The sequence below is a fragment of the Pagrus major genome, chromosome 19, assembly GCF_040436345.1.
Source record: "Pagrus major chromosome 19, Pma_NU_1.0".
In the NCBI taxonomy this organism is placed as follows: Eukaryota; Metazoa; Chordata; class Actinopteri; order Spariformes; family Sparidae; genus Pagrus; species Pagrus major.
The window spans coordinates 5,473,390-5,490,233 of NC_133233.1; the positions used below are offsets into that span (position 1 = coordinate 5,473,390).

Here is a 16,844-nt window from a genome sequence, read left to right on the forward strand (position 1 = left end):
GAGGTGGTGACACCTCTTGGAGCTGTGTTGCCAAGGAACGCCACTACAAGTGAAACACTGCTGTTGGATCATGACTTAAGGAGGTCACAGAGGGAATGGCTCCTTCCGGGTCGCTTTCAAGACTTTGCTCTTCCACGGGGATGAGGAATTGGGGGGGGGGGGGGGGGGGGCAATGTAGCAACCCTGCAGGAGTAATGGGATGGAATGATGGGGAGTTCATGGGGGGAAGGAGTTACCCCTAGTTCAGTTTGATAGGCCAGTTTGGGATTGGGGGAGGGGTCAGAGAGGTAGAGGAAAAGTGGAAGGAAAAAGGCAGGAGTTTGGGGAAAAACCCTGTGAAGAGACTATACACACAATAGCTAGATAGATAGCCAGTTTTCGGCTATCAGCCTTTGTTGTTTTGGGCACTCCTCCAACCCCGTTGTTAGCCTGTACAAAAGGGGAATAAAACTCGGTCCTCCGGTTAAAACTTCAGTCACTGTGTCCTCGTCATTCTGCTAGCTAGCCCGCATTGTTGGGCCGCAAATGCTACAGTATCTATGAAATGTATCCATCAAAGACACATATTACATGAATAATAGTGATCTGATCCATGTTGCTATCAGCATCAAGTTACACTCACCTGTCAGAGAGACTCTGCAGAAATAGTGGAAACATCAGGGCATGGTTCTGCTGTGAACTGACGCTTCAAGGCTGGAAGTTGATGCATCCCTCTCATAACTATAGGACACAGAAATAGGCAACATCAGCACATTTGGACAACATCTAGTTCAAAGGCTATATGAATGAACATCATATAAATACCATCTAACAACATCAGCTCACAAATGCAATGCAGACTATATTCACAGATATATGTAATCTTCCAAGGACCTCCGAACAGTGGACTCGGCCTTTTACACGTGTAGCACACAAGAATTAGTCCACCCCTCACAAACAGCTCGTCTGGCTAATGTCCATACAGCCCAGGGTAGCAGTGCATGTCTGAAAGCTGCTATATGGATTAGATCCACAGTACGTGTAAACATTGGCCTGCGTATAAACAGTGACGTTACATGTAAATATGTCTCATACGGCAGTAGTCTGCTATAAACTGCTAACGTTAGTGTTGGGTGAATACATACGACAGCAACATAAGGAGCTAACATTAGCCCTGTTGACTACATAATGCAGAGTAATAATACATTTCCCCAACAAAACAAACCAGCTCATTACCTGTCCAACAGAGACACAGCTACCATGGCGTCTGTCCTCAGTTCTTCGACTGCTTCAGTTGTCGCCATCGCTGAAAAGCCACTCCGATGTTGACTATGTTTTACTTCTTGCGCTATCTAACTCCTTTTTTTGGTAGCTTTCTCGAGTTCAGTCTTTCTGTTCTTTCTTTGTTCAGCAGTGTAAGCTGCTGTAGGTACCGCTGGTGATGAGAAGTGTGGCTGTAGTTTCTCTGCCATTCTAATCGTAAACAGTCCATCACAGCTCCAGCAGTGTGTTTCATAGACCCGGTCACGCGCAAGGAGTCAGCACAGGGTGGGCAGGGTTTTTACAGCCCTGTAGCTGCCAGAGACCATGGATTTTGTTCTGTTTTTTGTTTTGTTTTTCAAATTATTTTATATTTTGAATGTTAAGAAATGTTATCCAAATATGATAGAAAATGCTTTTGAACAGAACTACCTACCCAAGCTTTAAGCGCTGCTGTAGGTAAGCTTTATACGATAACTTACAGAGCCAGACACACAAATCCTGCTCCCCCTGCTCCAGACTCTTTTCACTCCTAATCGCCTCAGGCGTACTGGAACATCCTGTCTTAAAAAGATGTGGAATAATTAGTCCATAATCCAGGCTGGATTATTGTTATTCCTTTTTGTCAGGTCCTTTTCACTCCTACCACTAAGAGACGCCAAATATTTTATCTGGCAGCCTTCTATAGTACAGAAGCACAGGCGGAGGTTTGAGGCAGCTCAATTTTTGACACAATTTTACAATGACAAAATATATTGAAATGACATTCAAAACAATACAAAGAAACTACAACCTCAAGTGGAACACAAACAGAACAAAACAGGACAAAAGGCTGCCAGACAGTAAACAAAATGACCTAAATAGTCTTTCCAGAATGTTGTCACAATAGTTACTCGGGAGCAAGGTAAAGTGACATGAATAAATGAATCGAGTTAAACACCACACCCACTCATGTAGCCAGGCAGGTCAGAGTACCAATGCAGGGTAATATGACACCATATGGTCCCCAAATTATGTCAAATCTACTTTGTGTGTTGGGTTTGTGCAGACACAGTCTTTCCATTTGTATACAGTCCTGCTCACCATTATTGGCACCCATGAAGTTTAAGTACATAATGTGGAATATTTTCTGAAAAAAATGAATCAAGTGAAACATTTTTTTTCTATAGAGAACTCGTGTTTGATACAAAAGAGCAAATGATAAACAACAATATAAAACAATTAACAATGGGAGGAAAAAATAGAAAAACTTAAAGCTTGCTGTGTCACTGGTATTGGCACCCTTTGCTGTAAATCAGTATGGAAACACATTGTGACTCACCTGTGGTAAATCACAAATGAGAATCATCTGTGATAAATTGTCTGTGCCCATGTGACATGAATTAGCCAATGAATGATGACTTCCCTGTTTTAAAAAGCCATCTGTTATCCCCTGTTCCTTTGTCACAATGGTGAAGACAAAGGAGCTGTCTGAGGACATCAGAAGTGCGATAATTGGCAAACACAAGACCTCCAAAGGGTATAAGGCCATCTCCAAAGACCTTGGTGTCCCTGTTTCAACAGTGCGTAATGTTATTAAGAAGTTTGCCAAGCATGGAACTGTCAAGAACCTCCCTGGGCGTGGGGGGAAGAGAAAAATTGATGAGAGAAGTCTTCGAAAGTTGGTGCGAATGGTGGAAAAAACACCACGTCAAACATCCAAAGACCTGAAGGCCAATCTGGAACAGTCTGGAGTCATGGTTTCAACAAGTACCATACGCCGCACACTAAACCAAACAGGGCTTCATGGGCGAAGGCCAAGGAAGACATCACTGCTGAGGAAAAGACATAAAAAGGAACAACTAATCTTTGCCAAAGAGTACCTGGACAAACCACAATCCTTCTGGGAAAATGTTCTGTGGACAGATGAAACAAAAATAGAGCTTTTTGGCAATGCACACCAACAGTTTTTTTATAGACTACACAATGAAGCCTACAAGGAAAAGAACACCCTACCAACAGTTAAGCATGGTGGAGGATCCATAATGCTGTGGGGCTGCTTTGCTGCATCTGGTACTGGAGGCCTTGACCGTATCACAGGAATCATGAAATCAGAGAATTATCAAGAGATTTTAGAGCGAAATGTCCTACCCAGTGTAAGAAAACTTGGTTTGAGTCGAAGATCATGGGTCCTCCAGCAAGACAAAGACCCAAAGCACACATCCAAAAGCACGCAGGAATGGTTGAAAAGGAAAAAATGGACTGTTTTAAAATGGCCAGCCATGAGTCCTGATCTCAATCCGATCGAAAATCTTTGGTATGAGCTGAAATCTGCCATTGGGGAAAAGAAACCTGCAAACGTTCAAGAGCTTGAACAATTTGCAAAGACAGAGTGGGAGAAAATACCAGCTGAGAAGTGCAAGAAGCTTATAGAAGCGTATGAGAAACGTTTGGAGGCTGTCATCACTGCCAAAGGGTGTGCAACCAGATATTAAAGAGGGGTGCCATTATTGCTGCACATGCTGTTTTTTCTGTTTCTTCTTTGAAATTACAATATGTAAGTTGAAAAAACAATTTTCTTTGTTAAATTACTTTGGACCTCCAATTAAAAGATCCTGATGATATAAATTTGGTACATTTCCATTTATTTCTGACGATACTGTAGAGGTTATGCAAAAAATGAAGGGGTGCCAATAATGGTGAGCAGGACTGTAATAGACAACATCTCTGTGAGCCAATTCGCAAAGCAGGGTGGGCTGCTAGAATTCCAAGTAAGGAGAATATGTTTCTTAGCAACTACCATTCCTAGCTGCAGAGCAATCTGCATGTCTTACGGTAGCTCAAAAGTCTCTGCAGAGCATCCAAAGATGGCCAGGTCATGGTTGGGCTGAATGTCCCTGGAATAGGCTTTTGAGAGCCACTCAAAAATTGTAGTCCAAAAGTTGTATAATGTAGGGCAAAACCAGAAAAGATGTGCTAGTGATGCTACTGCAGAGTAACACTTATCCCAATCAGGACACACTGATGGGAAGATGCGGTTCAATTTTGTTTTTGAGTAATGCAGTTTATGCATCACCTTGTACTGAATTAATCTGTAACGTGATTATTAGAAAAACAATGAACCCGGGACATTGCCTCTTCCCATAACTCTGCTGATAACTCTGAATTCAAGTCACTGGCCCAGGCTTTCCTAATATGATCTGAAGAAAACAAAATAGTAAAGTGTAACGCCCCCGAACCTGTTACTTTAAGTAACAGTGTTGAATATCTACATATGAGACAGGGAGGCTTAAATTTACTTGTCTGACCGTTAAAGTAGACCTGTGACATCCACCCCAAATAACACACATGACAATGGACTGGCAATTTTAGGGAATTATATTGCAACCAATAAACATCCTAAGGTCACAGTATCTCAGAATGCGAAAGTTATGAAGTACACCTATTAAAGTAACCTTGTTACTCTTTTCCCCAAATCAGGTAAGTAACAACAAAAATGGTGTGTATAACAACAGTCTTAATAATTATATAACAATCACACAAGTGGATTTACAAAACCTTGCCACACTTTAAATGTCTCCTTTTTTCCAGATCCTGCTGACTCAAAACTAGTCAACCAGTTATTTTAACCCAAAAACCTCTGAGATCTCAGAGAAAAGGAAATAAAAATGATGTCAAAGTTCAAATGAATAGAGAAAAAATAAACAAAAAGGGAAAATAAAATGAGCGCACTCAGAAAGTCCTACTGCCCTCTTTACAATGAATGTCCCACAAGGTGGTCCAAGGTGACTACTGCAGGCTTGATGGAGGGAAGATGTGGATGATCCCTTGCTGAAGGCGAGAGGACAACTTGGATATGGGATATGAATGGGTGACAGCAGATGACAGTGGATGCACAGGAAGTTCCAACTGAAGAGCTCCCCAAAAAACAGCCCTGTCCAAGGTTATCCTGACTTTAAGTAGAATACGTGGCTCATCTGTAAGTTTTATTTACCCGTTTGTGTTGTTAGTGTTTGTTAGTGCAGTTAGCATGCTAATGCAACATATTATGTAGCAGCCATTACTCACAGGGATATCAATGTTAATGTTCTAAGCTGTTCTAAGTGAAGTTGCAGCTCCTCAATTGTCTATTGTACATCAATGTCTTTCCTCAGTTTCAAAATTCTTATGATTTATTTTTATCAAGCTCAGCACTCAGTTAACTCCAGCATCCACACGGAACCGAGCAGCTGGCGAGGGGAAAAACTAAAATAGTTTGTCAGACTAAGATGACCACTCCTAGCACCTTCTGCACACTGAAGCAGCATGTATCTATCAACTTCACTTAAAGAGACAGTAACATAACAGCCTGAGTTTAATATTTCAGAATCGGAATCAGAATCAGAATTCCTTCATTTGTCCCGCAAATGGGGAAATTTCTGTGTCACAGCAGCCAAAGGACAGTAATACAATAAACAATAATAGTAGTTAAAAATAAACAATATAATAAAAAGGTAAGAAATAGAAATAGACTCATATACATTGTATATACATAATATTGTACAATATGAACAGTGTAATTGTAAACAGTGTGGCAGTGTATTGTTGTTAATAAATAATAAATATGGGTATGGAAATTGTCCAGTGAGTGCAAAAAAAAAAAAAGAAATGGGTTATGTGTAGAGTTTTTTTTATTGCACAGTGCACATGTGAGGTCTACTGGGAGCAGTGCTGGTTGTAGAGTCTAACAGCAGCAGGAAGGAAGGATCTGCGATACCTCTCCTTCACACACTTTGGATGTATCAGTCTATCGCTGAAGAAGCTGCCCAGTGCTGTGATAGTGACCTGCAGGGGGTGGGACTCCTTTACCAGCAGTGATGACAGCTTATCCATCATCCTGCTCTCTCCCACCACCTGCACTGGGTCAAGAGGGCATCCCATGATGGAGTTGGCCTTCTTGATAAGTTTGTCAAGTCTCTTCCTATCTGCTGCCGAGATGCTGCTGCTCCAGTAGACTACTCCATAGAAAATGGCTGATGCCACCACAGAGTCATAGAAAGTTGTCAGGAGTGCCCCCTGCACTCCAAAGGACCTGAGCTTCCTCAGCAGATAGAGTCTGCTCTGACCTTTCTTATATGTTGATGCAGTGTGATCAGTCCAGTCCAGTTTATTGTTCAGGTGAACTCCCAGGTACTTGTAAGACGTCACCATCTCAATGTCCGTTCCCTGGATGTTCACCTGTGTGCAGGGTTGTCTGTGCCTGCGGAAATCCACCACCAGCTCTTTGGACTTCCTAGCATTGAGCTTGAGGTGGTTCCGCTGGCACCAGTCTACAAAGTCCTTAATAAGTTCTCTGTTGTCCCCGTCCCTGATGAGGCCGACGACAGCAGAGTCGTCAGAGAACTTTTGTAGATGGCGGTGGGGTGATTGGTGGGAGAAGTCTGCAGTGTACAGGGTGAACAGGAAAGGGGCCAGGACTGTTCCCTGTCGGGCCCCCGTACTGCAGACAACTGTGTCCGACACACAGTCCCTAATCCTCACATACTGTGGCCGGTTGGTGAGGTAGTCGAGGATCCAGAACGTGAGGTGTTGGTCCACCCCCCGTGAGCTCCAGCTTGTCCCCCAGAAGTGCAGGCTGTATGGTGTTGAAAGCACTGGAGTAATCAAAGAACACGATCCTCACAGTGCTTCCATGTCTCTTTATCATCTTGTGGCCAAATTGAAATTTTATTTTTCAGAAGGATAAAAGCACATTAATATTAATTAAACAAACCCATAAAGTGCTAGCTAAATTCTCAAAATACATTAGTAATAACCTGGGGTTAAACTACCCTGGTTACAAAAGCAATTCATAAATTTTGATACTAGCTGCTTGGAATCTGGAGGGAGCAAGAGACTTTCAAGAAAAGGATGGGTGGTGGGGGTGGGCACTTTTCCTTAGTCTGACTTGAAGATAGAAAAAAAATGAGAATTTTGAAGGTTGAACTTAGTACTAAATTGAATAAATGATGGAAATTGGCCATCAATGTACAGATCTTAAAAAGTCCTGATACCTCTCTCTCTCCAGACTGCAAACACCCCATCTAACTGTTCAGGCTTAAATGAGTAATTTTGGCATATGGGAGAATGCATGGAAACACTAGGAGCTTGGTGAGCCACTTTTATCTGATTTAATATTCGCAAAAAATTTAAAAAGTTTTGTTTGTTGAATTGACTTGTTGTCACACTGCGGTGAGGTTGTCTTGGGTTATTGTCTTGTCATTTCCTGTTTTATTTTGAAAATCTAACTCTCCTCTCGTTTTCAGGTCACTTGCCCTTCCTCTTGTGTCACCTGCCCGTCATCCCTGATTCCTGATTGTGTCCACCTGTTCCCCATTACCCTCATGTGTTTAATAGTCTGCGTCTCCCTTTGTCCTGTGCCAAAGTGTTTCGTCTCATGTCTGATCACCAAAGCCAGCACCAAAGTCTTGTTCAAAGCCACAGTGTTTATTTCGTAAGTTTTGCCTGCCTTGAAAGAGTGATTTTCATTTGTAACTTTCTTAGTCTAGCTTTTGGTTTCTTAGTTCTTAGTTTAGTCGATTTATTGTCAGCCTTTGTTATAGAGATTTTCAGTTCTTTGTTATAGTGTGTTTAGTATTGTTAAGCCTCCACTTTTTAGGAGAGTTTTTGTTTCCTTACCGTTTTTTATAGTAGTGGTTTATGTTAATGTTTTGAAGCCTTTTGATTTTCCTCCTTAAGAGTGTTTTTTGTTAATTTTAGTTTAGCCTAGTTCTCCCTTCTGGGAGATTCATTTAGATTAGGTTTCACAGCCTATTTGTTTTGGATCACTCTTTCGAGAAGTTTTTGACTCCAATAAAATCTGCTCACTGACACCTCAGCTTTTGAGTCCTGATTTGAGTTCCGGCCTGACACTTGTTCACCAACGCAGAACCTGAAAACAAAAACACAGGAAGTGAAGGATTTTTAACAGCAGAGGCTTCTAGCTATAACCATGAAGGGTTCCTTTCACCTCTGCATTTCCAGTAGGTAAGAGTCCTGGAGTAAGCAGCCCAGTAGTAGTGTTTCAAAATCAGCAGACCAAGACCACCCTTCTTAAGGGGTGTTGTGTTGTTGAGCCTCGGCTATCCTGTGTGATTTGTAACCCCATATGAAGGACAATATGATAGTATTGAGTGTCTTAAAAAAGGATGCATTTAAAAATATGGGCAGGTTCTGCAAAAGATATAGAAATCTGGGAAGGCTCACCATTTTGATTGCATTTACCTGTCCAATCATGGATAAGGGCAGCACCCTCCAGGACTCAATAATTGCTCTGAGTTTTTCTACTGATTCTGTGAAGTTAAATTTGAAAAGATGCCTTGGGTTCTTGGTCAGTTTAAGCCCCAGATAGGTGAAATAGTCCTTCAATACTCTAAAAGGTAATTTTTTCAGGAAATCATCTGTAAAGTGATCCACTAAAGGCATAAATTCGCTCTTCTCCAATTTATGGTATAACTGGAAATACTCCCAAAGGAATTTATATATTCTAGTAGGCTGGGAATAGAGACCACTGGGTTAGTTTTTAGTTATTTTTAAGAGTTTTTGTAAGCCTGTTCTGCAATTCTTTCTCATTCACTTCCAATGTACCTTCGCTTAGCCCTTTTCAATGTTTATTGTATATTTTGTCCTCTGATATATACTTGTTTCCCACAGTATGGAGTCATTCACCTCACCATTGTAATTGGTCTCAAGGAACTTCGAGATATGTGTCATAATGTATTCTTTAAATGCATGGTCTGTGAGCAGAAAGGGGTTAAAACGCCAGCTATAGGCTTGCCTAGGGAGGGACAATTGTAGGTTGAGATTGACTATGGTCTGATATCATTATGCTGTGATATTTGGTGTGGTCAGTGTTAGAGATTATTCTGGAATCAACTTAAAAGTAATCGATCCGTGTGTATGATCTGTGTACATGAGAGTGGAAAGAATAATCATGATCAGATGGATGTTGTAGTCTCCAAATATCCACCACCTTTGTCGACTTCATCAAATTGAGAGTTTTCACAGCAATCCAGATAACAATTAAAGTCACCCCCAATCAATATATGGCTTGCATCATTAGCTGGGATGAAGTCAAACACCTTACGAAAAAAAGCTGAGTCATCCGTGTTCGGCCCATAAATATTTACCAGCATAACAGGAAGTACATTTGATATGCCCAGTTAAATTTATAAACCTGCCATTTGGGTCAGTTGACCCAATGGATGACTGAAAACGAAAAGGTCTGTCTTCTGCCTCTGGCCTTGGATGTTAAAGGTGACTGATAAACCTGTGAAATCCAACTGGCCCTGAGGTTCCTATGCTGAGTAGCTTTAACGTGCATTTCTTGTAAGAATATAATGTCAGATTTCAGTGCCTTTAAGTGTGCAAAAACCTAACCTCGCTGTATTAGGTAACCTAAACCGCAAACATTTTAAGAGACCAAGGATATGGATTCGAGCCTGTTCATTTACGATACCTTAAAAAATCCACAAGATTGTGCATTGAGCCACAAAAAATTGTTGCATTACAATGAAATGCAAACTTAACATTCAAACTGGCAGCCAGCAACAACCAAAAAATAAATAAAACAGTCACCAGTATATGAACAAAATCCTCATCCAAACGCTTCCCTAAATGAAGTAGAGTTGCCCTTATCCACATCTGGGACCGTCAGCCAAGAAGTGCTTCAACTGGGTTGCTGAATCCAAAACTGGATTCAGGAATGACTTTTAAACTCTTGTGAAGCTGAACCAACTGAATTTCACTTTGTTTTGTCTTGTCTTTATAGCCAGTGGAAAGATCTGCAGGGACTGGAGTATATGTGGGATACACAGTCCTCCATATGGTGGTATGTGGTAGGCCAACAGGTGGTCATTGTCTGTTAGCATTTTAGCCTTTAACTGTATTAGCTATTTATTAGTATTGTGAAATAAAAGCTTTTGTCTGAGACTTACTCTTGTTTTCTCTTCTATCTCAAGTACTTCACAGCAACAAACATCTGAATTGAATGCATTGTTGGGGCCTATTATGGCCCATAGGTTTATAAAGAGACATTGAAATTGTCTTAGATATTGTGTTTGGTCACATTTACATTAAAGTTCCAGGAATTCTGACAATCTTAAGCACTGATGTCAGAAAGGCTCAACTTGGTTGGTAACCTTTACATTTACATTTGTAGATCAAAAGCCTTTTGGTTGTTTTGTGAGATACACAAGTTTAATTGAATATAAATTAATTAGAACCTCATTGAGAGACGCTTAGGGTGGCATTTTATTTATCACTTTTAGGGAAATTCATTTTTTTCGCTCGGTTGCTTTTTTTTTCAGACCCAAAAAGCAGAAAAGGACATATACACAAGCATTCATTTATGGAGAGATGTCAGAGCAATGGGGGCTGCCCTGTATCAGATGCCCCGAGCAGTAAGGGGTTTGCTACCTTGCTCAAGGGCACCTTGGCAGTGCCCCAGAAGTGAACTGGCACCTCTTCAGGCCTACTGCCGCCCCCAAAACTGATACAACAGGCAAAAATGATTACCTAGGAAGAAACAGTTGATATGACAGTGTGTAGAAGGGGACAAGGAATTAATGGATAGCTGAGTGGACGACATTTTACAGTCAAAGCTGGGCTGTATCATATGTAGCCTAGTTTAAGGAATGACCTAGAACAGCTAGTAACAGTATTGTAAGTAGTAACAGAGGACACAATTTTCAGTTCGGGGAACGTTCCATCACAGTCATTAATTTTGTCTTATTAAATTGAATAATACATTCTTGTACACAAATGTATAATTTCTCACTTTAATCTAGAGTTATAAATGGTTAAGTACGGGATGTGTATTTGTGACAAATTGCCCCATCGCCAGGAATGTTGTCACACGATGCAGGGTAAATTGTCACATTATATTTTTCAACTAATTAGAACATGTATATAAGTCGAGGCTTTCCACAGTTGTTTTTGCAGTTAAAAGTCAGATTTATTTTACCAGGGCTCTATCAGTGTCAGTGCATGAAAAAACAAGAACCCATGTAGATTTATAAATTAACAAATAACAAATAAACAAATAGTCTACTGTGGACAAGAACGATTGATAAGTCTATGCAGATAAATACAGTCCGTAGGGACTTGGCTTGGGGACTCAAAGGTGGCCGGTTCAAGTCCCACTCGGACCAAAAAAAAAAGTCTGATGTGGACTAGTAATGAAGAATACTAGTTCACATCCTGGGCATTGCCGAGGTGCCCTTGAGCAAGGCATCGACCCCTAACACTGCTCGTTGGGCGCCGTTGCATGTGGCAGCCCTTTCACTCATTCTCCTCTATACACTGTGTGTGTGTGTGTGCGCATGCCTGTGTGATGTGAGTGATAAAAAGAATTTCCCCTTGTGGGATTAAAATAGTATAATAAAAAAAATTAAATTAAATTACTAGATAAACAGGTGTAAATAAATAAGGAAATGAATAAAAGCAACAATTTATCATGAAATATGACTTATTTCAGTTCCAATCCAAAACCAAATGCAACATTTATGGACCAAACTGACTAGCTCGATATAGGTTACATTTTTTCAACGACAGGTGGCATAGCCTAATCAGAGTCATTGGCAGATGTGCCCTCTGGTGTTGGAGATACAGACAGTGTGGTTTAAACTGAAACAATCTGAGGATGGAAAAAGAGACCCCTTAAAATGTATTATTATCTTTAAAAGTGTGAGAGTATAATACAACTAAAATAGTTCTATGACATTTGTTGCTACATTCATAACAGACAACATTTAACTCAGGTACTTTAATAGAACTACGTCAAACTGGAGAATACTGCATCTGGTCCACAAGTATGACTGAAACAGAAATGAATAAATAAATAAATAAATAAATAGTGGTTTAATAAATAAAAATGCACAATGCACCAAAAAAAACTTTAAATAAATGCAGGAATAATTAATTCATAAAATGTTGCATGGATATTTCTGCTTTAATTTGGCTCTGTATATATTTACCCTTACATTAATTCAGCTATTTATTTACTTTCCCATTTAAATAATTAATTTTAATAATTTTTGAATTCATTTGTTTTTACACATATTTATTTTTATATTTGCCTTTTACATCTCTTGATTATATTTGCTTCTTTATGCAAATGAAGGGTCATTCCAAGAGTGTAATGGGGTCAACTTCTCACCTATTGATTTAAACAACATCAGCGTGCATGGCCCAACTATACATGCCATGCCAACAAGTTAGCTCAGTAGTTTCACTGTAGGCCGGTAGTGTTCAAACCTACTCTGTGCTGACGTACACAGTATGCCAGCTTCTGGATATTGGATAATAGTGATATAGTGAATAGTGATTGGGCTCTGAATTTATTTATTATTATTTATTTATTATTGAGCTATTTATTTATTTCTGATATTGGTAGTTTAAGTCCTCCAAACACTAGGGGCGATAGGATCTGTTATTTACAAAAGAAGGAGAAGAAGAAATGGCGTGAGACTCCCAGAATGCCATTGGTGAACTGAAGTAAACCCTAAACCAAGCCGGTCGTTGTGTCGGAAACATGGCGACTTTCAGTAAATATCTGACGGCGAAAAACTCCTCCATAGCAGGCGGTATTTTGTTGGTTTTATACTTGCTGAAACACAGAAGACGGGCGCCCAAACAGGTCGGGTAAGTGCACAATAGTACAAGAATGTCGATGTTCGTTTTGAAGTGCAGAAAACGCGGCCAACAGGTAGGTTTGTTACGTCTGTCAGGATGCTAATAAGCAGCTGCTAGCTCCCCTTTCTGACAGGTGACAGCGACCTGCTCCAGAGACACTCCTTAATGTTTTGTGAATAGGTGGTTTGCGTGGTTGGCCACCATGCTAACTGATCAGACCGTCATGACCAGATTATAGATTGTTCTGTCTCCTACGCAGAATCTGACTTCCTTTGACACTTTGGTCGGAGGAAAAAGCAACCTAACACAATTCATCCTCCTAGTTTTTCCCCAGTCACCAACTGTGGACAATCCGGCCGCTTCTCGATTTTAAGTTGTCAAACCAGCCACCCCTAAATATGGAGCCCGTATTCTGACCTTTATGGTATGCATAGAAACGGCTCACCGCGAGCTGAGTTAGCGACTCTATCATGACATTTCTCTCAATTTCCAAAGAAAAGTTTGCACTGTGGAAGTCTTACCTGAAGAGAAGACATGCAGTGTATTATACACGACGCAAGCACACCAAATATAAAAAATATATCAAATTGCGTGGGGTTGGCGAAGTTAACGCGAGGATAGACGTTTGACAACCTCCGGTTTTCAAAATAAGGTTTAAACTGCTTCATCCATAAGTTGTTCAAGACAAGAATAAGTCTGTTTTGCCTGAATTTGATGTTGAATAAAAATCATTTATTTTATAAGTAGTTCAAGGCACTAGCCCTTTTCACACAGAGATGCCGCATTATCGCCGCAGTGGTGGTTCGCCACTTCTCTGCCATTGTTTGTTCACACAGAACCAAGCAGAGGATCCAAAAGAGGCGTGACGTAGGCTACACGTCATGATGATGACGTTTCCCCCGGTGTCCACCTGTTAATCTAAACATGTACCCGCTGACTGTTCATAATCATATGGATGCAGTTATGATGTGTTGTCCTCGGGATCCTGACCCACCATGCATCCTGGAAAGTGACTATGTTACGTTTTTCTCTAAATTACATAATTACACAATCACCATCAGTAAACAGGACGCTGTCTGACTCTCACTCGCGGGCAGGGATGCCATTTTCTGGGGGAAAGTTCACTGAAGTCTCAGGCGGGAGGGCTGACAGTCGCGGTGATTTTTTTCAAGACAGTACCTACAACAACACAATAGTGGTAGGAGACAAACACTTGATGAGTTAAAGTTTTTTGCCGGGGACAGATGCTGTTTTTCGGGCAGAAATGTGACAAAGAGTTGGTAGGTCAGACATGGATGACAGACACTTCTCCACGTATAACTGCGGTATTTTTTTCCTCATATAAGTTACCAAAGACACTACCAGTTACTACGTTACTGTTGTTTGTTTGAACACCATCAGATCGAGACGCCCCCACTCCGTGCCGCCAGCTTATCCATTCACACAGGGTTGGTTTGCCAATTCTGCGCCTCTGATACCACCTCCGGAGGCACATCAGAGGCGCAGCGATATTTCACCCCTCACCGCATCTGAGACTTTCACACAGAGAACGATGCGGAGAATTGCCGCAGGATCCCCACACTCAAAGGGCAGTGTGAATGGGGCTACTTGTACTGCTGGACTTAGTAGACTACAAGTAATGTCGTATGAAGTACCTTTACTGTGCAGATTTTGAGAAATCACTTGTCAAAGTTAAGTCTTTTTGCTTGACTTCGATGTGGGAATGAAAGGCATTCTTCAATAAGTAGTTTGTGAGCCTAATTCTTATTGCTATATCGAAGTCCAGTTGTCTACGATTTAGCACTTAGAATTATCATGACCTGGATGATTGGGTACCTTCATCAACATCTTCACGCGCCTAATATTTTTGGACTTTTTGCAGGAGGGACTGCAACAGCCAATCAGTGTAGTGTGTTTCCTGGGGAAACTGCAGGTCACAATCCCCGTTATTTGCACTGCCGCTATAAGCACTGGAGGAAAAGGCGGAAAATGTGATGCTTCCAAACAGACCAACCACAGTTGTTGTGGTCCACGTCGCTGCGACACGCAGTTACATTTCTGGGGAAGTGGACCTCAGGCTACAGCGTATATTTCAAGCTTTAGACTACATGCAAGTACATACAAGTTATATGAAGTACTTTTGCTGTGTAGTTTTTGAGAAATCCCATGTCAAAGTTAAGTCTTTTCACCTGACTTGATGTGGAATAAAAAACAATTCTTCTATAAGTAGGTCATGAACCTAATATTTTTGGACTTGGCATTCTTAAACTGCATGCAGAAATACTATGATGTACTTCTACTGAGTACTTTTTTAGAACTCCTTTGTCAAAGACCCTTATAGAGAACAAGAATAAGGAGCAGATTGAAGCAGCAGTGAAGGTGGAACCCCTTGGCAACCTGTCTGGAGACAAGCAGGAGGCTGGCAACAAGGCATCAGGTAATACAGCAGCTAACTATGAAGTCAGGATTCAGACCTGTGGCAAGGAAGCACTTTTCAGTTCCTCTGCTATTCCAGCTGGTGCTTCGGCTAGGCTAGGTCTGGAAAAAATCTCCTGAAGTGCTAGTTTCTAGGCTGCTTCCTTTTGTTCTATACTGGAACTCTTGCAGCAATAGTCCACAAGACAACGTAGGGTGTAAATCACCTCACCACTTTCATCCGCCAGTCCATGTTTGGCCAGTTCATTCTGTCATGGCTGCTATGCTGATTAACAGGTATTGGACCCAAAAGCAAATGACAGGGGAGACAGTAGGATTACTTCTGTGAGTGTGGTGGACCACTTTTCTGATCTCTGGGAGGTTGATCTGCTCCCTGACCTCTCGGCTGACACCATGGTCCTGAGGTGCAAGGCTCAGTTCACACACCATGGTATACTGAACCAGGTCATCTCTGACTGTGGATGTCAGTTTGCATGCAGCACCTTCATTTGCAAGGAGGTGGGGCATCAAAAACAGAATGCCATAACAAAGCCAATGGCAAAGCAGAGTCAGCTGTAAAGATAGTCACAAACCTGTGCAGAAAAGCAGCACGTACTGTTCTCACACCCACAGAGGGCTTCAACTACCCTCCTGGTGGCAGACCAGCTGTTGGTGCCACAGGATTTCACAGGGGTTTCTGACAAGCAGTGGAGACAGATGAACAGGTGCTCTGCAGTGGGAACTTGGTGCCAGTCAACCTCAGGTAGCGCTGGAAGCTGCAGTCATCCAGGCTCCCAGACACTGAAATGTATCTAGCTGGGTGCCGTGCTTTCAAGGTTATTTTTCTTCACAAATATTTTCTTTGCGTTTTGTCTGAATGCAGCCTAATAGCTTTATTGTGGGCACAAAAATGTTTAATTGGAGGCTATCAAGGACCATGAAGCTTTGAGCCCCTGTGGCTGGTGGAAGAAAAAATTAATTTCAAAAGATCGGTGTGTCACGCGCCCTCGCCCCTCAGTGGGATTTGCCACTAGTTTTACGCTCACTGACGAAAGCCCCCTTCGAACCTCTGGATCACGTTTGGCTTAAGTTTCTGTCAGCCAAAAATGTGCTACTTTTGTCTCTGATATCAGCAAAAATACACCGTATCCAGTGTGCACGCTCTTTTCAGGAGCAGATCGTCTGGTCTCGGTGCAATTTATGCTCCAAGTGAGACCTTCAGTTGAGCCCATCTCATAGGTGGGTGTACACTTAAGTGTGTCAGTGCTGCGTAGTTGCATGAGGTAACCACAAGCAATAGTCATAGAGCGCATTGCCTATACTCATAAAATCTGGAATTACGGTAGGTAACTACAGTTTTCATCCCACATCAAAGCCAGGCAAAAAGCCTTATTCTTGTTCTCTATAAGGGGCTTTGACAGAGGATTTCGCAAAAAGTACACAGTGAAAGTACTTCATGGTAGTCATCCTTAGACTACATGTACAAGTAATAAGTCCAGCAGTAACAGTGACTATGTGAGCTTGCTGCGAGGGCAGCGCGCATACATCTCTGCAGCACA

At 41.5% G+C, this 16,844-nt stretch overlaps 1 protein-coding gene across 1 annotated transcript in view; it reads left to right on the top strand.

The window, feature by feature from the left end:
* The first annotated feature begins 12,718 nt into the window (after positions 1 to 12,718).
* LOC141014392 (ATP-binding cassette sub-family D member 3-like) overlaps positions 12,719 to 16,844 on the top strand; it is a 36,578-nt gene continuing 32,452 nt past the window's right edge. Inside the window, exon 1 of the mRNA XM_073488138.1 lies at positions 12,719 to 12,879. Within this exon, the coding sequence (XP_073344239.1) occupies positions 12,770 to 12,879 (110 nt within the window). The 5' untranslated portion in view covers positions 12,719 to 12,769. The remainder of the gene's footprint in view (positions 12,880 to 16,844) is intronic.